Raw genomic sequence first — 21,049 nt, 5'->3', positions numbered from 1 at the left:
TATGGTTGGGATGATAATTGCATGTGAATATGTGCTATGTACATACAGCACTTGAGAAGTTCCCCAATAATATTTGGTCCAATCAGCAGCTTTGTAAGAAGCAAGTTAGGCGCCCGGCTTTCCATTTCCCAGCTACAGTTATTTGATATTGGGCTATTGCTCTATTCTCCTTCCTTCTTATTCTCTTGCACACTTGCACCGCTTATCGCATCCTCATTTAAAACTTTGCACCCTCCTCCTTGCGCCTGGGTACCTATAAATGCAAATACTTCAGTAAACTCCAACACTATTGGCCTTGCCAATGCTTGTGTCTTTTGATGTGATTCGTAAACACATTGTTAAACAGTTTCTGTGTCATCATTGTTTAATTGGGTTCCATTATACATGTTATGAGTGATAGATTTTTTTTGCCCAGTCTCCTTTGTTGTGTCCTTAATACATTGTCAGCCGTTCATTTCTTTGTCTTTTTGTGATTTTCATTGTTATAATGTTTGTAACAGAACTGGGAATGCTTCAATTATGTTGAAAACAACTTAAGGCAATTATGTTTACTGCAATTTTTCTATACATTCTTTAAATAATCTTTTCTCATTTAATAATCTTTTTTCATTTAACTGTTTAGAATGAAATTGATTAAGAACGTTTTCATTCAATAGAATATAGTTTATTCATAATCACTCTTTAATTAAAGGGCTGTGTTCTGACTGAGTTACATGAAATGCATATTGCTGTATAAATCATGAAAACGAGTATATATTGACTCCAGAGAATGTATTTGTCTTTTCTCTTGTCATGTGTCAATTCAGGACAATGCCAGTGAATCACATCCTATTGCAGAGGAGGGAGTGAAGGATCCAGTGGTCGACGGTGTCGAATGCATTCTAGAGGTCAAGGATGATGAGGTGGCAGGAATCGTCCTCATATGTAATTTGGAGGGCAACATCCACCACCTGTTGATGTCAAAATTGGAGATGTCAAAAATGGAGCTGGTAAGGCAGTGTTTGGCAGTTAATAACTACTCTATTACCCTGTTGAACCTCCTAAAGTCTCTAACCAGCAGGGGTCAAATCAGCAGAGGGAAACAAGACAATCATCCCTTTGATGTCAAAGTTAAATTGGCGAAACAGGCAAACAGGGCAGCCACGAGAACCCTATGTAAAACAGCTTCCGACTACTCAACCTTTAGGGTAGAAGATAAAGAAGAAGTTCCTCAAAAAAGTTCTTGGCTTGGAAGGTTTGGTCTAACTTGGTGACATCTTATAGTAGTGAAAAAAGAAGAAAGAAGTTGATTCAATCAATACATTAAGTCCATTGAGTCGCGTCTCACCAGGTATATGGTTTAGCCAAGTACAAGACCCCTTGAAAGATAGTATGGAGTATAAGTAACCTGGAAAAAGACTGCGCCAAATCTTTGCAGAGTAAATTTATTGGTCAAAAAGAAATTGCCCTTATAACTGATGACACGCGTTTCGGTCCTCCAAGGACCTTTTTCAAATCAGGGCTATTGATTTGTCTGCTGTTCACAATAAAAGCGTCTGATCGCAAAGTTGCTAAGAATCGCAGCAACTTTGCCATGAAACCTGCGTGAAAGATGCAGATTGGTGTGAGAGGATTGGTGTGAGAGGATTCAAAAAGCCCTAGCAGACAAAATCACCATGTTACAATCCATAATCGAACAGAAAAAGCTCAGCCTAGCCAAAAAAACAAACCATCCACCGTCAACCACCCCCAAAACACCCACCTGCCCCCCCTTCTCCTTCTCACCAGTTTCCACTAAAGAAGTAGAAAGCATCATTAAGGGCCTCAAGCCCTCTAGATGCCAAGGGGACTCATGCCCAGCTCCCATCATCCAAGAAGGCGCCAACATTCTGGCCCCCTTCATAACAGCTCTCATCAACGCATCCTTCAAATCAAGCTCAGTGCCTAGCAGCCTCAAGGAGGCCTGGGTCATGCCACTTCTAAAAAAAAACCTAATCTAGACCCCAATAACCCAACTAATTACAGGCCAATCACCACCGTTCCCTACATCCTAAAGATCGTAGACGGAGTGGCCTACCTGCAAATACAGAAGCACCTGGAAGACAACAACCTCATGGGTCTCAGACAATCCGGCTTCAGGCCAAGACATGGAACAGAGTCAGCCCTACTCGACCTAAAAATCCAGATGGACGAGGCAAAGGACAAGGGTAATCTAGCCATTCTCCTACTGCTAGATCTATCAGCTGCCTTCGACCTCGTCGACCATCAGATCCTCACGGAACATCTGATGACCTCAGCGGCCTTCTCTAACCAGGCGACTGCCTGGATCCAGTCCTTCCTAGCCAACCGAACCACCCGGGTCTTCTCCCCGGGGGCATCAGCAGTCCCTGTCCCCATCACCTGCGGCGTTCCTCAAGGCTCGTGCATCTCGCCGACCCTATACAATATCTTCACTAAGCTATTGTTTGACAGCCTAGATAACCTGGGTGTCACATACACAAACTATGCTGACGATACCCAGGTTCTCATCACCCTATCAGGGTGCTACGATGAGGACTCCACCAGAATCAACAACCTTTATTTGGAGATTCAAGCCTGGATGGCAGAGCACGGTCTATGCCTCAACGACGAGAAAACTGAGCTCCTTCTTGTCGGCTCCCAACCACGGCTAAACAAACTAGGCCTCCGTTACGCGTCCATCAACATAGACGGTAACCTAATCACAGTAGCCAAAGAAATTAAAACCCTTGGGGTTTATCTAGACTCTACTCTCTCGCTCAAAAGACAGGTGAACGCCACAGCCTCATCCACAGCTTACACCAATAAGCTCATCAACGCCTGCAAACCTTTCCTATCACCTTCCAGCTGCATTACACTAGCCAGAGCGTTAGTGCTCTCAAAAATTGACTACTGCAATACCCTCTTTCTCGGCTCATCAGAACGCAACCTGAACAAACTACAGGTGCTTCAAAATAATGCCATCAGAGCCGCCCTCAGTATCCCACGAAACGCCCACATCTCCAGCATCAGACAAGATGCTCACTGGCTCCCGGTACGAGACAGAATCACTCTCAGATCCCTCGTCATCGTCCATAAATGCTGCTCCAATGACGCACCCAAATACCTGGCAGACAAGTTCCACAATCACACCTCAACTAGACCAACTAGAACGCCATACTCACATTGCCTTTCTGTTCCCAAATTCTCCCTAAAAAAAGCAGGTGGCGCCAGCTTCCCGGTCCTAGCTGCCAAACTATGGAACGCTATGCCACCAAACCTTAGAGCAGAACCCTCATTTTGGACTTTTAGAGCCAAAACAAAAACATGGCTTTCCAACAAAAACGCTGCTTAATGTACTTCCTCTCTGCATGTCTCTGTTGACCACCTTGTAACCCAGTCTGCTACATCTATTGTTGTTTTTATTGTATATTTTTGCCATGTTGTAACTGTCTCTAAGTCTCCGGCACCCAGTTACCCCAGGGTTCGGCGCGGTACCAATAAATAAACTAAACTAAACTAAAGGAAGAAATGGCTGAACATCTAATCTCAATAGGGTCATCTACTGGAGACCGTTGTCACAACCGGGGCATTGTCAAGAATAAACTGCACAAACACGACTGGTTGATCTCTTCAGAACAGATCATAGTTTGTATGCTGAAAAAAGCAAAATTCTCACTAAGAGAGAGGTGCTCCCGAAGTACATTTACATCTTCCCCTGTCCTAAACATAGGACAACTTACATACATTTTCAGTTAAACCAACTTCCGACTTTAGAAAGGACATGCAAACGGGGGCCGGGCATGACAGACCAGAGCTGTAGATTTTATGAGAACTCGGCTACCAAAGAAACCATTAAGCATCTGGTGGCCGACTGCCCGGCTCTGCAGACAGAAAGGGTTAAACATCTGGGGATGAAAATTGTTAGCGAACTTGTGTGGTCTAGCCTGATAAATGGCCAGGGTCTGACCCGGATATTGTCTTTAACTGGTTTTCTTGATCAGATACAAAAAAAAAAAAAAAATAACAGAGTTACGATGAAGCATACTGACCGACTTCTCTGTTTTTCCTGAAGTGATTTTTTATGTTAATTGTTTTATGTAACTTGCTTGAACATTTTAATACTTGCTTTGTATGAGAATGCTAATTTGATTTTCTTTGCTATGCTTTGTATTAAGTTGTAGGATGTTCTGACCCACTAGGCTCTGCCCTGCAACATCACTGTGTGCTGTTTTCATCAGAAACAACAGGATGGCCGCCAAAAAGCTCTATGCGCTACAAATCTCTGAGAAGTGCGCAGGGAAACCTGAAAAATAGGCCGCCAATCCATTTTGCCTGTGTCAGTGGTGGAACCGGAGACCACACTACCAAAACCCGTCATTCGGCTGCCCACAGAGTGCAAATGGAAACTTCATGAAAGGCAGTGGTTTATTGCAAGGAAACCCAAAGGTACTCTGAAATCCTTTTTTCCTTGGCTGCTAGAATTGCAAAATAATGGTTCAAAAGCATCAGAAAATGTCCAACATCCTTGCTGGGGCCATCACTTCATTTAAAGAATTAACAGAAGCACACAATGTCAGTAGAAGCAGAATCCATCATAAGAACATCCACATTAAAAAGTGTACTTGTCTGTGAAAATCTAAAATATGGGCGCAGTACCGTCGGCCGCCTGTGGGAAAGCTGTCAGTTAATTACATTGGAAGCTTAACTTGTTCAGTTAGAATCAAGTGACTTGCCATCAAAAGCAATATAGGTTACAACTATTTAATCTCTGTGTTTTAAAAAGACTGGAATTAGAGATTTATTTGCCTGTTTTAAAAATTGTAACTTTAATTTCAACAAAGAACAATGTAACCATTTATTTTAAAGTAACCCGATTCAGCAAAACTTCAAAGAAGCTTCCCCCACTGGGAAACACACCACCCTTCTGCTTCCCAGCAAAAGGGGAGGAGCTTACATTCAGGTGTTGATTGAGAGGGGAGGGGCACTGGCTGGCTCCTGGGAGTGAGACAAAGGACTTCCTGGGCTGAAAGAGTATGCAGATTCAAGTTTCAACAGTAGCCCCTGCCAGAGGAAGGAGGCAGAGATTGCTCTTCAGCCACCCGTAACTTTTGGGGTGGGGACAGGCAGTTTTGTTTATTCTGAAAGCATAGAAAAAGTATATTTTGGAAAGGACCAACACAAAACTGTGCGAAATTGTAAAATTTGTAAAATTACAGTATTGTTAATATGAAAAATCTGGTCACGTTTTAAAACTAGGGATAAGCAAGTGTTGTGAGCACAAGGGTTGCCTCAATTTTTTAAGGGGGCTGTGGTATGTGAGGAGAGATACAGCAGAAAAAAACATACATATACCACTAGCGACCCACCTCTAACACACCGAAAGGTGGCTACTTGTCAGAAATGTACCTCACAGTAGGAATTTCATAGGATTATATCTCCCACCATAGACCAAGAAATGTGTTTAGCATATTTTAATTATTATATCAAACAACATGGTAAAACAACATAAAAAACCTATTTCCAGCATTCGTTATTTGTAGAAACACAAATGGGCGGAAGAAGCAGACACCAAAACATTTGCAATGTACAATTTGCCTGATGTTAGTAATGGTGTATTTTGATCGCATTTTCAATTATACAACAACATGGTATAATAGCGTCAACATTTGAATATGTTTCTAGGGAGAAGGACAACACTGTTGCAGTTTAAAGCTTGTCAGTAAAGTCCAACGCCCCGTCTTCAGGACGCGATAGGTTAAAGAAACACGTTACACTGGCAACATGGCGTCTATGTGTCAGTGTAGTGACCTAAAAAGATAAATAAAAATTGTTTTACTCAAACATGATAAAAACGGTGATGGTGGCGTTTGTGTGCATGCAAAACAAGTAGCCAGGTTGCTAACCTTTAAAGTGATTTCTTTTGGTGTGATGGGCAAAGCGATTGCATGAATCAATTTAATTGAGGCGGCAGACCAGTCCGTCTTAAGAATTCAAGCTGTAAATCAATACGTACATTTATTTAGATTTTTGTTGAAACAAGTAACATATTGAACCAACAATAGTTACATTTTGATATATGAATCACTCATATTTACCACTTTATGTGTAAGGCAGGGATTTTTGTTTCAAGTACTGCAGAGAAATTTCAGTGGTGTACCGAGTTTCTATGGTATTCCGGATACTACATGTCCCATAATGCATCATGGAATCTAAAAGAAATGCGAAAAGCCTTTCAATTTCACAGGTTTCACCTGATTTGCGTTTCTTTCAAGCATTTAAGTGGCAGGGAGTAACACTTACTTGGCCATAATGATCCCCAAGGCAGTCTTGCATTGTTATATATTGGGTTAGATATTTTAAACCGCTCGCGTATCAGTGAATGGCTCTGTGTGGGAGACAAAGGCACCAGAGAGTACAATTAGACTCTCTGTACGTTTTTGAGCAACAATCAAGTGTGGCATGGATTTCAAAGCAGGCTTACCTGTCGTGTGTGCATTCGCCTTCACAGAATCGCTTTACCTCGTGGCTTTTTCCTTGGTTGAATACTGGTTTAAGCCAAATGTCATTCGTTGACATCGAAAGAGGACTGCCAAGTCCAGTCCATTCGTGTGTGTAATAGAGGAGGGACTTTCCTCAGTATTAGAAAGGGGTCGGCCATTTTTGAGTGTATATGGATCCTATGAAGGTATACTTAACACTGCAGTAAATAATGATCTGCTTGCTAGTTCCCAGTAAGGGGGTGTGTATAGTGTGTCAAATACATTTTTTCTTATAGAGCAAATTTGTGCACACAATGGTTATGCATTATATGACAATTTTAGACAAGGCATCACCCTCCAGCAGACATGATAGACATAAATGGCAATGAGATCATATTTCATTAACCCCCACTGGTTTTCTGAGCTATTAGTGGATAAACAGACTCCACTCTAGGGCAATATTTAGACCGGACTGGACTGTATTGAGATTATAAATCCATTTTTGCTCCATTTTTTTAAGGAACAGATCCCTATTCCTTCCCCGTGGGTGAGCTTTAGATGTCTCAATAGCAAACCAAAATATATCTTCGCTTGTAAATAATGGGCCACCAATGGTTTATCCGGAGTACCATTCCGTAGGGCTGAGCGATGTTCGCCAATTCGTAATTTCACTGACCTCATCGTTTTGCCTATATAGATTAACCCACAAGGGCATTTTATCCCATAGATCACCCATTTAGTCAGGCAATTTGAGAAGGATTGGTATTTCCATAGCCTGTCATACAGATCAATCTGTTTCAAATTCTTGGTCAAATGGCAGACTGAACAATGTCCGCATGCATAATGACCACTGACTGGTGGCAGTCCCCATAATGTAGATTGAATGGGTGTCTCAATGTTGTTAATAGGGTAAGTGTGTACTAATTTATCCCGCAGATTAGGCATCCGCTTGAAGGCAAATCTAGGACAATTGGGTTGAAAATCATCGGTATGAATGATTTTCCAATTTTTTAGTATCACCCTTCTTAGGTCATTACTAAGGGGCGAAAAAGATGAGACATGTAATTCTATCATCTTGTGGTTTTGTGTGTTTCTAAAGGATCACTTCGCGATTTGCGTTACGTGCTCTCTTCATAGATCTCTTGATTTTTTTACGAGGTCTGCAATTTGACCAAGAATTTGAAACAGATTGATCTGTATGACAGGCTATGGAAATACCAATCCTTCTGAAATTGCCTGACTAAATGGGTGATCTATGAGATAAAATGCCCTTGTGGGTTAATCTATATAGGCAAAACGATCAGGTCAGTGAAATTACGAATTGGCGAACATCGCTCAGCCATACGGAATGGTACTCCGGATAAACCATTGGTGGCCCATTATTTACAAGGGAAACACACATGCGAAGATATATTTTGGTTTGTTATTGAGACATCTAAAGCTCACCCACGGGGAGGGAATAGGGATCTGTTCCTTAAAAAAATGGAGCAAAAATGGATTTATAATCTCAATGCAGTCCAGTCCGGTCTAAATATTGCCGTAGAGTGGAGTCTGTTTATCCACTAATAGCTCAGACAACCAGTGGGGGGTTAATGAAATATGATCTCATTGCCATTTATGTCTATCATGTCTGCTGGAGGGTGATGCCTTGTCTAAAATTGTCATTTAATGCATAACCATTGTGTGCACAAAGTTGCTCTATAAGAAAAAATGTATTTGACACACTATACACACCCCCTTACTGAGAACTAGCAAGCAGATCATTATTTACTGCATTGTTAAGTATACCTTCATAGGATCCATATACACTCACAAATGGCCGAACCCTTTCTAATACTGAGGAAAGTCCTTCCTCTATTGCACACACAAATGGACTGGACTTGGCAGTCCTCTTTCGATGTCAACGAATGACATTTGGCTTACACCAGTATTCAACCAAGGAAAAAGCCACAGGGTAAAGCGTTTCTGTGAAGGTGAATGCACACACGACAGGTAAGCCTGCTTTGAAATCCATGCCACACTTGATTGTTGCTCAAAAACGTACAGAGAGTCTAATTGTACTCTCTGGTGCCTTTGTCTCCCACACAGAGCCATTCACTGATACGCGAGCGGTTTAAAATATCTAACCCAATATATAACAATGCAAGACAGCCTTGGGGATCATTATGGCCAAGTAAGTGTTACTCCCTGCCACTTAAATGCTTGAAAGAAACGCAAATCAGGTGAAACCTGTGAAATTGAAAGGCTTTTAGCATTTCTTTTAGATTCCATGATGCATTATGGGACATTTAGTATCCGGAATACCATAGAAACTCGGTACACCACTGAAATTTCTCTGCAGTACTTGAAACAAAAATCCCTGCCTTACACAAAGTGGTAAATATGATTGATTCATATATCAAAATGTAACTATTGTTGGTTCAATATGTTACTTGTTTCAACAAAAATCTAAATAAATGTACATATTGATTTACAGCTTGAATACTTAAGACGGACTGGTCTGCCGCCTCAATTAAATTAATTCATGCAATCGCTTTGCCCATCACACCAAAAGAAATCACTTTTAAGATTAGCAACACACAAACACCACCATCACCGTTTTTATCATGTTTGAGTAAAACAATTTTTATTTATCTTTTTAGGTCATCTACATTGACACATAGACGCCATGTTGCCAGTGTAACGTGTTTCTTTAACCTATCGCGTCCTGAAGACGGGGCGTTGGACTTTACTGACGAGCTTTAAACTGCAACAGTGTTGTCCTTCTCCCTAGAAACATATTCAAATGTTGACGCTATTATACCATGTTGTTGTATAATTGAAAATACGATCAAAATACACCATTACTAACATCACGCAAATTGTACATTGCAAATGTTTTGGTGTCTGCTTCTTCCGCCCATTTGTGTTTCTACAAATAACGAACGCTGGAAATAGGTTTTTTATGTTGTTTTACCATGTTGTTTGATATAATAATTAAAATATGCTAATCACATTTCTTGGTCTATGGTGGGAGATATAATCCTATGAAATTCCTACTGTGAGGTAAATTTCTGACGTTTTAAAACTACTCAGAACTCTGTGCTATGTTCGGGGACAAGACTACAGAATTTGTGGTTTTGTAGCAATTGTGGTGATGCCAGGAACACGAAACTTCACATGATAATTCCCAGATGTGATGTGCACATATGTGTAAAATTGTGGATAAATCTGACACTGGGTACCCAACCAAAAGCGCAAAAAACTGTAAAATTGGAACTAAAGCTTTCACGGAGTTGGGACTTGGACGGATACGTGCCCTACTAAATCTGTAATGTAAAGATGTATTATTAGCAAGTTGGTGATATTGTAAATATGATTTATGTGGAAAATAGATTTACTGTACAGAAACCAGGGGGAAGGGACTCCCTGGGTTGTAAATTGCAGCATCACTAGGACACTAGATTTCCTTCTCAAATCAGGAGAGGGGAAATCCCTTAACAAATAGGATTCTTAGAGGGTGTGCTTAGTATAATTTGGCCTACACACCCCTTTGGGAAATACATAAATAGGGACTGCTTAGGACCTAGAGACACACACAGATTCACCCATCAACTGATCTACTGGCGAAGCACTGTGCAGGAGAACCCAGATCCAAGACTCCAGACCTCTGAAAGCAGAAGGCCCAATTCCAAAGCTGAACCCTTCTCAGCTGGCCTTTAAAATCTTGCAACCTGATTTTAACCCCAGACTTCCAAGGGGCACACCAAAGATTGAACAGCCTGTCTGTGCCGTTTCTGCTTCTTGCCAAGAGCCCTTGCTAGAACCCAGAGATCCAAACTAGTAGAGCAGAGCTGTAACCAGATAGCTGTAACCCAGAATCAACCCGTCAGATCCAGTCCAGAGTGCCGTGCAGTGTCCAGAGTGCCGTGCTGAGTGCAGAACCGGGTGCCTGAATCCTGTCCGGTGGGCTAGCAGAATCCCAGTCCAGAACCCTTTGACCAGATCCTGACGGGTCTTTTCCAAACCATAGTTGTGAGTATCTATAGCATAGAATTGTCCATAGCCAATCTCTTATCCTTAAGTAATCCTATCCAACCCATTCTATCATATCCAGAACTGCATTGTAGAATCTCTTTCTTGTTTTTCTGAATCTTTCCCTCATCCATATAGTCCTTTGTTAATTGTAGTGATAAATTCATCTTTGCGCTAATATACTGCTGAAGAAAGACAAGTGTCTTGGCGGCCAAAAGTCAGAGCGGAGGCGCCGCAGTTCTGGTGGCTGTCCCGTTGGGTGTCTTGCATCTACATATCCTTCCTTAGTGTAACGAAAGTCCTTGTTTGTAATTCAAAAGCGCATCTTACATTTGAAAATCTTGACTCTTTTTGAGAAAATTCGACCTCTACTAAAACCTTCATAACTTCTGAACCGTACATGCTAGAAACGAAATTGAAGCTAACATCCTCAGCTTTCAAACAAACCTAAAACCGCATTCTAACTCCTTATAGTTTTCCCATAATCGCGTTTCTCGCGCGCTGAAATGTTTGCCACAAATCTGCATTTGGCTCAATTTCAACAGGTGTAAAATAGCTATTCTTTGCATCTGACCTCAGAATTCTGTTTTCAATCTGCTAGTCATTCAACCATCATTGCTAGTGTTTACTTGAAGCTATCCAAAGTGGCTCCCAATAGTTTTGAATCAAATTTAGAGAATTAAATCCATTTTTCAGTGATTTTTCCCATTCATTGCAAGCCACATTCAAAAGCATTTGACCCGTTTAAAATCATTCCTGTTTCTCTCTATGCTTGCTGGGGGAAATTGGGACTGAAACTGTATTGGTTGAGATGGTATATTCCTGAAACCTGTTTTTCTCCATCCATCTCTATATTGCATATTAGGAAATTGAGTAGTATCAAGGGGAAAGAGTAACATTGCATTTGATTGAACCCATATCAAGTATTATTCTGTGCTGCATTGTTTTTGTATCCATATCAAGTATTATGCTGTGCTGCATTATTTTCATATCCATACTCCTACTGATTAAAGAGAGCGTTGATTGTAACATCACCCAATGGTGATCATTGTATAAATATTAATAGTGTGATATATATATATATAATAGTTCAAATTCATAAAATTAAATCTTTTAACTTTGCAAAACAACCTGCTTCCTGGTTCAGTGAGACCGGGGGGATTCAAAGAGAGGGGGTGATATAAGGGTACATCATTCAGAAATAAAATATAATTAAGGGTTTTAATTGTGCATCCCACGCTAGGCATTGACTTAGGTGTAGTGCTGGGTTGAAATCACTTACAAAGTGAAAGGTTTATACTTTTGTCTGAACCATAACATGTAATCATTTTTTTAAACACATTTCAATTTAAAAAAACAGTCGCTCAGAGCCCTTGGAATTCTGAGACAATAATAGTCTGCACAGGCAGAGTAAGTGCATAAAATACATTTAACAGATTGAGACACAGCAATCTGCAGTTTTACCGGTGCAATTAAGGGGAGAACAGACAGACGATCTTCAGGAATGCGCAATTGGATCGTGCAAGTGCACAGACGGTAAGGGAGGGAGAGGTCCAAGTGCACCTGGTCGGTGGAGACTGGGATAAGTGCACAGAGCCACTCTCTTGAGTTATTTCTAAGTGCTGTGTGGGTGGGTGTAGAGCCCTGAGGCAAGTGCAAGAGAGGACTGGCGGGGCTGCCCGGGACCTGCGAGACTCTGAGGTACACCAGGCGGCCAGTTAGCAAGCTCTAAGGAAGAGGAGGGAGAGAGCACAGAGCTAGGTTAGCAGGGTAGGGCAAAGGAAGAGGAGAAGAGGAAGGTCTTGAGGAGTTTCCAGAATTTAAGGTCAGGCTCAAGACGGAGGGCAGCAGAGAGGCTATTCCAGAGGGTGGCACCTGCTAAGGATAAGGATCTCCCTCCAAATCTGTGCTTGGAGAAGCGCCTCACTCGCAGAAGGTTGGAGGTAGATGAGCAGAGGGCTCGTGAGGGACAGTATTTCGGTAGGCAGTGTTGCAAGTAGGTAGGAAGGTTCCAGGCCCCAGAAAGCCTTTTGAACAATGCAGAGGGTCTTGGACTTGATCTTTGCAGACACTGGGAGCCAGTGAAGGGATTTCAGGCCAAGGATAAGTCTTGCGGTTCTGTTGTGGATGAGTTTCAGAGGGCGCAGGGTTGAAGACGGGCGGTTGAGGAAGAGGCTGTTGCAATAGTCCAGCCTAGACAGAAGCAAGGCTCTAGAGACAGTGAGCTACTGGTGGAAAGTGAGAAAAGTTAAAGTACCTCTGAGGAGGTGGAACTGATAGTAGACTTTTTAGAGATGTCAGATGTGAGAGGAGAAGGAGAGAACGGAGTTGAAGAGGACCCTGAGGTTTTTTGCCTTGCAGGTGGGTGTGGGCGCAGGGCCAAGGGAGGCTGGCCAGAGGGAAAGTGGAAAAGCAGGAGCAGGGGTCCCAATGCGAACAATCTCAGTCTTGCTGGCATTGAGGCAGAGGTTGTTAGCAGCACACCATGACTGACTAGCAGACAGACAGTCCGATATGAACGAGGAGGAGGCGGCTGAGGGTAGCCTGAAAGATAGTTGCGTGTCATCCGCGTAACACTGGAAGTTAGAGATGAAAGTGGCAATCACACGTGCCAAGGTAGCCACATAGACGCTGAAGAACCAAGGGGAGAGGTGAGATCCCTGGGGGAACACCACAGGTTCAGAGAGCAATAGTTGAGAGAAAGGCTCCAAGTTCCACCTGCGATGGGCGGTCGGAGAGAAAGGAGATTAACCACGTCAGAGCCTGGCCTGCGATTCCCAGGGTGTCACAGAGACATGCGATCAGGATGTTGTGGTTAACCGTGTCAGAGGAGGCAAATGAGAGGTCAAGGCGAAGGAGGACAGATGGAATGTTAGTGTCAAGATTTGAAAGCAGGTCTTCACGGGTGTTCAGAAGAGCAGTTTCTGTGCCTCTGGATGCTCTAAAGCCAGATTGATGGTCATGGAAGCAGCCAATAGATGCAGTGTGGAGGGTCAGCTGAGTGACAGCCAACTTCTCCAGGAGTTTGCCCGAAAAAGGAGTGATGGGGATAGGGCAGTAGTTTGCCGGAATGGAGGGGTCGGCAGAGGGTTTCTTGAGCAGAGGGTGCACAAGGGAGTGTTTAAGGGCAGTTGGGAAAACTCCAGTGGAGAAGGAGAGATTACAGATATCAGCCATGGGTGGGGCGAGGGAGTGAATATTGTCCTTAATGGTTTTAGAGGGGCCGGGGCCCACCTGTTTGGATGAAGCCTTAGAAGACCGGACTTGTCTGGTGACCTCATCAGATGTGACCGGTGATTGAGTAGAGGGTAAAAGGAGGGGGGCCAAGGGAGGCTCTGGTGTTGGTGTATGCTGTGGAGTGGAAGAGAGGGAGGAAAGGATGTCTTGGGTTTTGTGATAAAGTGTGCAGCCAGGGCCAAGCAAAGGTCATAGGTGGGTGTGACAGAAGAGGCTGCTACAGGATTGGCCAGTTCCTTGAAGACTTTGAAAAGTTCGACCATGTTGTTTGAAGCCGCAAAAATGCAGGCTTGAATAAAGACTCTTTTCTTGGAGTGGATGCAGAGTCGATATTGCCTTTGAAAGAGGCAGCAGGCGATTTTGGCAGATGGTTTCCTGACGCGTTCCATTACCGCTCAGCTGCTCTACATTTACGGTCGGAGTCGTACCAAGAGTTGCACTTTTTGGAAGGCTTCAGTCAGACCCTCATGACAGGAGCAAGAGTGTCAAGAGTGTTGGAGATAGAGAGATTGAAGTTAGCGGGGGCTGCGTCAGGGTGGGAGTCAGCCGAAGGAGTGGGTGGAGGAGAGTAGATGGAGACAAAGGCAGCCACTGTCACTTTTTTCATGGGTCTGGTGACTTTGAAGCAGGGTGGATGTGCCAGGTGTGTTGCTACAAGAGGAGAGGAGAGCTTCAGATGTGCTGAGAGAAGAGAGGGGTCAGTCCAGGAGAGGAAGGTAGTGAGAGGGATGTCAGTAGAGATGAGAGCATCCAAGGTGTGGCCCATGGTGTGCGTGGAGCCAGAGGGTAGGATAGAGAGGGAGAGAGTCGCAGAGGTTGCACAAAGAGTCCAGATGGATGTTCAGATCAGTCATCAGGAGGAGTTGAGACGAGGGAGGAGGCCCGGTCAGCCCATTCCGAGAGGAAGAGAGTGGACTGACCTGGTGGCCGATAGAAGGTGTCAATAATGAGAGAGGATTTGGGGGAAGAATGAGAGTCTGCAAACTAGGCACTCAGAGGAGGAGTAGGGATGATGGACACAGGTATCCATTCAGGAAAGAGAAGCGCCACTCCCCACCTGTCTTCTTAGGCCTGAGTGCAGAGAGGATTTTGTAACCTTCAGGGAGGAGTGTGTCAAAGGTCGTGACAGAGCTATCCTTCAACCATGTCTCTGTCATGGCGAGCAGATCAAGATCCATGAGTTCGAGGAGGTTGTATATGTCAGACGAGTGTTTGACTTCTGAGCGAGTGTTGAGAGTGGCAATGTGGAGTAGCTTACCATCTTTGAAGGTCTTCCTCAGGGGGGCACAGGAGACAGTGGTGTCCCCTCCTCCCGAGGATGGCAAGAGGGCCAGGGGGATAGTAGAGGATGGTGAAGGAGCCAAGGCCGACAAAGGGGCCGGGACAGTACGGCAACGCCTGTACAGAGGAGGAGGGCAGAGACGGCAAGGGAGCCTGGCCGGAGGGAGAGGTGATGTTAGAGAGACGAGGGAGGACACCGTCGAAGAGAAGAGGGCTAGTTTGAGGGCCCTGAAGCATGATGGTTCCATTGAAATAGACATTAATGAGGACTCTGGAAATGGCAAAAAGTTCAAGGAGAACCTCCCAGCGAGCGCCGCCGTTAATGGGCGAAGAGGCGATGGGAGAGAGAAAGCTGACCATCTAGCGCAGGGGTGCACAACTGATTTTGACAGAGGGCCGAAAGTACCTTACATGATGGCTATAGTGGGCCAAAAAGTAAATGTGGGTGGGGCGGTAGGCGCGGTGGGGCGTGGTGTGGCAGGAGGCTTTTTCAACCCCCTATTTTTATTAAACACTATGCCCCATAGCCCCCACCCCTCAAGCAAACACTATGCCCCATGGCTTCCACCCCCAAACACTATGCCCCATGACACCCACCCCTCATGGAAACACTATGCCCCATGGCCCCTACCCCTCATGCAAACACTATGCCCCAAGACACCCACCCCTCAAGCAAACACTATGCCCCATGGCTCCCACCCCTCAACCAAACACTATGCCCCATGACACCCACCCCTCATGCAACCACTATGCCCCATGGCCCCCACCCATCATGCAAACACTATGCCCCATGACATCCACCCCTCATGCAAACACTATGCCTCAAGACACCCACCCCTCATGCAAACACTATGCCCCATGACACCCACCCCTCATGCAAACACAATGCCCCAAGACACCCACCCCTCATGCAAACACTATGCCCCAAGGCACCCACCCCTCATGCAAACACTATGCCCCAAGACACCCACCCCTCAAGCAAACACTATGCCCCATGGCTCCCACCCCTCAACCAAACACTATGCCCCATGACACCCACCCCTCATGCAAACACTATGCCCCATGGCCCCCACCCATCATGCAAACACTATGCCCCAAGACACCCACCCCTCATGCAAACACTATGCCTCAAGACACCCACCCCTCATGCAAACACTATGCCCCAAGACACCCACCCCTCATGCAAACACTATGCCCCAAGACACCCACCCCTCAAGCAAACACTATGCCCCATGGCCCCCACCCATCATGCAAACACTATGCCCCAAGACACCCACCCCTCATGCAAACAAAATGCCCCAAGACACCCACCCCTCATGCAAACACAATGCCCCAAGACACCCACTCCTCAACCAAACACTATGCCCCATAACACCCACCCCTCATGCAAACATTATGCCCCATACTCATACAGACCCCAACCCCCCCACCCCTGCATACAAACTAACAAGTATACACCATGCACCCATACAGACCCGAACCCCCACCCCCAACTCAGCACACAAACCCACAAGCATACACCATGCACCCATACAGACCCGACACACCCCACCCCCGCATCTCAACATACACTGCACTTGCACACAAACACATTCAAGCAGACCCGACACACACCCCACCCCCGCATCTCAACATACACTGCACTTGCACACAAACACATTCAGGCAGACCCGACACACCCCACCCCCGCATCTCAACATACACTGCACTTGCACACAAACACATTCAAGCAGACCCGACACACACCCCACCCCCGCATCTCAACATACACTGCAGACATACAAATACAAACACACCCATAGACACCCGACACCCCCCCACCTCCGCATCTCAACATACAATGCAGACATACAAATACAAACACACCCATACACACCCGACACACACCCCCACCTCCGCATCTCAACATACATACAAAAACAAAAAACACAGGACGGAGCCGAGACAGACACACACACAAACATACAGCCCCCCCACCATGTACTTACCCAGACGTCCTGGAACGCTGGCGAGGCTTCTGGCACTGCCCAAATCGTTTTGGGTTGGTTGTACCTCTACATCTGTGCGTATACCCAACCCAAAACGATTTTTAGAAATGGAGGGACAGATGCAAAACAAGAGCCTCTTGCTTTGCATCCGTCCCTCCATTTTTAAACATCTTTTTTCTCCGGCTTTTACCCGGGCCGCCAGAGAGAGACAGTATGGATGGAACAAAGGGCCATCCATACTGCCCCTCTTCTGTGCGGCCCGTGGGGGGGTGGGGATTCTCAGCCCCGACTTCATTCTGCCAGGGGTGTGGGGGGGAGGAGGGCCCCGTATCCCCCCCTACTCTGCACCCCTGCCAGGGCAGATTAGGTCACTGAGCCCCAGCTTCCCTGGCAGCATACACACACACACTGCGTGACTCACGGCCCGGCAAGGAAAACAAAGACTTTCTTAATGGAGGGCGACCTTTGCTGCTTGCGGGCCGCCTTCCATTAGGAAAGTCTTCAACCCTGCCGGGCCGCATCCAGCAGCATCACGGGCCGCACTTGGCCCGCGGGCCGTATGTTGTGCACCCATGATCTAGCGAGTCCATAGGTCAGGTGCATTAACGAAGAAGAGGATGTCAATGATAGTCTCTCTGGCGGAAGACGTGGCAAAGGTGTCTGCAATGGGAAGGCCAGGGTTGGAGCCCAGTATGTCCTCCTTAAGTTTCTTCCAGACAGATTTAGTGATAGGAGATAGTGACGCAGTTGGCGAGGATCGGAGAGATAGAAAGCGACATGGTTGGCTGCAGTAGAGGGTGGGGAGACACTTGCCAGTCAACAGCACTGATGCACTCATAGGAAGGGGGTCGGGTGTGGAGGGGGGCAGAGGGTAGTGCGCAAGCTAGTGAAGACACAAGGCACAACTAAATTCGATTTTCAGCAGGACAGGTGAAAACACATGCAGCAACTGGGCACAGCTAGATTAGTGGGACTCCAGATGAAGTGAGAGGTGGGACAGTCCCAGATGAGAAGGAAAGGATCGGTGAAGTTAGTTAAAGAAGCTGACCTTCAGAGAAATGTTAGATGCCCCTCATTCTTTGTGTTGACAGCCTCAAAAGTGGGGCAATTTATAAGTGATGGCTCATTTAACAAGCCATTGTTTTTACACAGTATGTGCTCAATATTTCAGTGTTAAGAACTGAACATCTGTCATTTTTATTCAGAAGGCAAGCACAAGTATCAATTAGCTGACCAAATCTACTCATTCTTCCAAGAGAATTATCATGTCACGCAGAAAAAGTTTTCAAATATTTTCACGTCTCTTTATTTGACACAAACATTTTTTTGTATATTACTTTTCAGCAACATATGGCCCATCCCTGGGAAGGCCAACTGTCATTTTCTTGCTTAAGTATTCTAGTGACTTCTTTGGGACATGGAGTAAATGCATCCACTCAGCATCAAAGGTCTTTTCATTTTCTAAACAAGCCAAACATTGCCTAGCGCGCACCAGATTGCACCTCAACATCACTTGGCACATTGATTAGGAAAGCACAGTTTATTGTGTATCACCATGCAGACAGTGGTCCGTGGCAAATCAATGCAGTAATAAGTGTGCAGCAATGATTTGTGTGCTGCACAAGTCACTACCCTTTTGTATAGGCGCGTTATAAATATCATCATTTGTACCCCATTTGAGTGGCTGATGTTGCAGTCATTTTATACTCGCATCCAAAAAAGCTGTCCGAATAAGTATGTATGTTTACAAACATTTTAAAATTAGGGTGAGTGTTGTGAACTGTGATGTGAGCACCAAGCCATACGCCCGTTACGAATTTACAGATTCACACATACAATCCTTTTAACACAGACTTGTTTATCAAATATGGAGATCTCTTATAACTGTTATATTTCTGAAATGCTCTGGTTTAAGGCAAAGCATAAAAACCCTCATGTGTGCCATTTGTCCCACTCTCACAGAGATATTTTGAAAGAGTGCAATTAGAGTGTACCAGACTGTCCATCTTGGAATAATAACCTTCTATCAGAAAATAATTCATATGGTTAGTCTATGGTCCCTTGTGAATACAAGTGAGGTGGTATGAACAGAACACCTGCTACACAGGGAGTTTGAAACTGCATTCAGGCAAGGGTTTCCCTAAGTTCTAGTGACAGAAAAACCATTTGCTTGGGCAGCAACAGCTGTGTTTTCACATTGAATTTCTTCTGTAAAGTACTTGAATTACAATGCAATGAAACGAATATTGAAGAGGAGTTTTGTCACTGGACACAGGGGTGTAGTTTGGGAGTGAAGCGTGCCAGGCCGGCGGGCAGCGCATTCTAGCGTTTCGCCCTGGGGTCGAAGGGGGGGCGCATTCTAGCGATTCGACCTGGGCATCAAGTTTGCTAGAAACTGTCCTGACAAGAAGAGCTCGTCTTACCCGCCAAACAGCGGCACTTCTCTGCACGCAGCCCGAACTCGAGAGAGGCCTCAGCATTGGACCAGTGCCGGCCCTGCAGAATAGCTGCAAAAGCGCCATAGCAAACTTTCAGACAGAGCGTCTGGGCAGCACACGCCAAATAGACTACGAGCACTGCTCTGGCACGGAGCTCAGAGTACTCTAGTCAAAGTCCGTCTCGTTGAGCAAATAGCCGCAGGCTTTACAAGAGTAGGCGGGGATTAGCGTATACTTGGCCGAACCCCCCAAAGAATATTTTTAAGCTACCACGTGCCTTGAATTAACCTAGACGAGCACGGCAATAGGAGTAAATGGTATTCAAAAGGAATCTATCCAACTAAAATACAAAAAGCGACAAAAGAAAGTTCTCTCATGTTCTGTTAGTAGTGTATGTGTTCTACTTCCGGCATACCCCTACCCTGTTGGACACCTATTCTGACAGCAGGTGGCGATGAACACTGCTGCATCCCCCAGCACTGGAAAGAGGGAGCGCGCAGGCGTATGGGGGAAGCGAAACCTAACTTTCTATTCCTGACAGCAACATTGCAGCTGCTCGTGGCAGCCCTGTCAACGCTGATGCGTTCTACATAGGCGACCGAGTACGAGAAGTGGTAAAATCCAACAGGATGTGGCAGTTGGTCGCTACATCAGGCGCAGGTAAGGCTACTGTGGAAGCGTCAGATTCCAACCACCCAACCCTTGAAGCCAGAGCGAGTGGCCAGTCTGTTTTTTGTTTTTGCGAGTCTTTCTGTTAGTTCAACTAGTGGCTCGTGAAGCCTACATTATGACGTAGTGGCAACGTCTGCAAACAGGCGTGCCTTTTATTGTAAAACAGAATTCTGAGTCTACGTTCAGTACTGGGCGGTTGGGTGTTGTTACTTGTGTTGATGCGCTTTCGCGATCCATCCCGCTGTACTTGAAGCGCATAGACGTGTCAGCCATTTTGCAGTGTTTTTTACAAATGTAACTGCAGGAAATGCATTATTTTTCTTAACCCTTCGTACTGGTATTTACTGCATCGTTTGTTTATTGGAATGTTCATTTTGTACGCCCCAACATTTATGTTGATCATTTCTAGTTGTACGTTTTCTTAGAGTGATCGGATTAAAAAAAAATCAAAAACGGGATATGCCACTCACAAGTAGAACGAAGCAGCTATTGTCTGAACTTTATACGAAAATCGCTCTGGTAGTAAAGAGAAGGGCGATGTAAATGTTGGGCCAAGACATGAGGTTACGATGCTGCACTATGACTGGACTGGCAGCAGCAAAGAATTCACGGTCTTCGGTGCATCACAGTATAACGTAGAGCGTTCTGCTGTACCTAGCCCGCCACCGGGCGTGCGGGTCGGGCTGGCAAATCACGGAGGCTGGAGACCAGCGTTGCCAGGTCAGAAGGAGAAAATAAGCTGAATGCCACTTCAAAACAAGCCCAAAGCAAGCCGACTCCCATATGAATAAGCTCAAAGCGTGGATAAGTCACAAAAGTCAGAATCACCACACTAAATTATCGTCTCAAGTTCAGTTCTGCGGTCCTCGTCCCCTTTGGTAGTTGTTCTGCACATCAAATCTCTGGTCTGCCAGTCATCTGGCCCACCACGTCTCTGGTCCGCTGCTCGTCTGGTAAACTA

The 21,049-nt window shown here is 45.1% G+C and overlaps 2 protein-coding genes across 4 annotated transcripts in view; one reads left to right on the top strand and one right to left on the bottom strand.

The window, feature by feature from the left end:
• DECR1 (2,4-dienoyl-CoA reductase 1) overlaps positions 1-19,853 on the bottom strand; it is a 541,630-nt gene extending 521,777 nt beyond the window's left edge. The window contains exon 1 of the mRNA XM_069621325.1: positions 19,402-19,853. Within this exon, the coding sequence (XP_069477426.1) occupies positions 19,402-19,500 (99 nt within the window). The 5' untranslated portion in view covers positions 19,501-19,853. The remainder of the gene's footprint in view (positions 1-19,401) is intronic.
• Positions 19,852-21,049, top strand: part of NBN (nibrin) — a 732,941-nt gene continuing 731,743 nt past the window's right edge. For 2 of the 3 annotated variants that reach the window (XM_069621323.1, XM_069621322.1), the window contains exon 1: positions 19,861-20,076. In XM_069621323.1, coding sequence (XP_069477424.1) covers positions 20,046-20,076 — 31 coding nt within the window. In that variant the 5' untranslated portion in view covers positions 19,861-20,045. Of the gene's footprint in view, positions 20,077-21,049 lie in introns of all 3 variants that reach the window. The other variant, XM_069621324.1, reaches the window with a different exon arrangement.

Source organism: Ambystoma mexicanum, chromosome 5q (genome assembly GCF_040938575.1).
Source record: "Ambystoma mexicanum isolate Mex_15411 chromosome 5q, UKY_AmexF1_1, whole genome shotgun sequence".
In the NCBI taxonomy this organism is placed as follows: domain Eukaryota; kingdom Metazoa; phylum Chordata; class Amphibia; order Caudata; family Ambystomatidae; genus Ambystoma; species Ambystoma mexicanum.
Note: the sequence above shows the minus strand (reverse complement) of the source record. Positions and strands in the feature narration are given on the sequence as shown.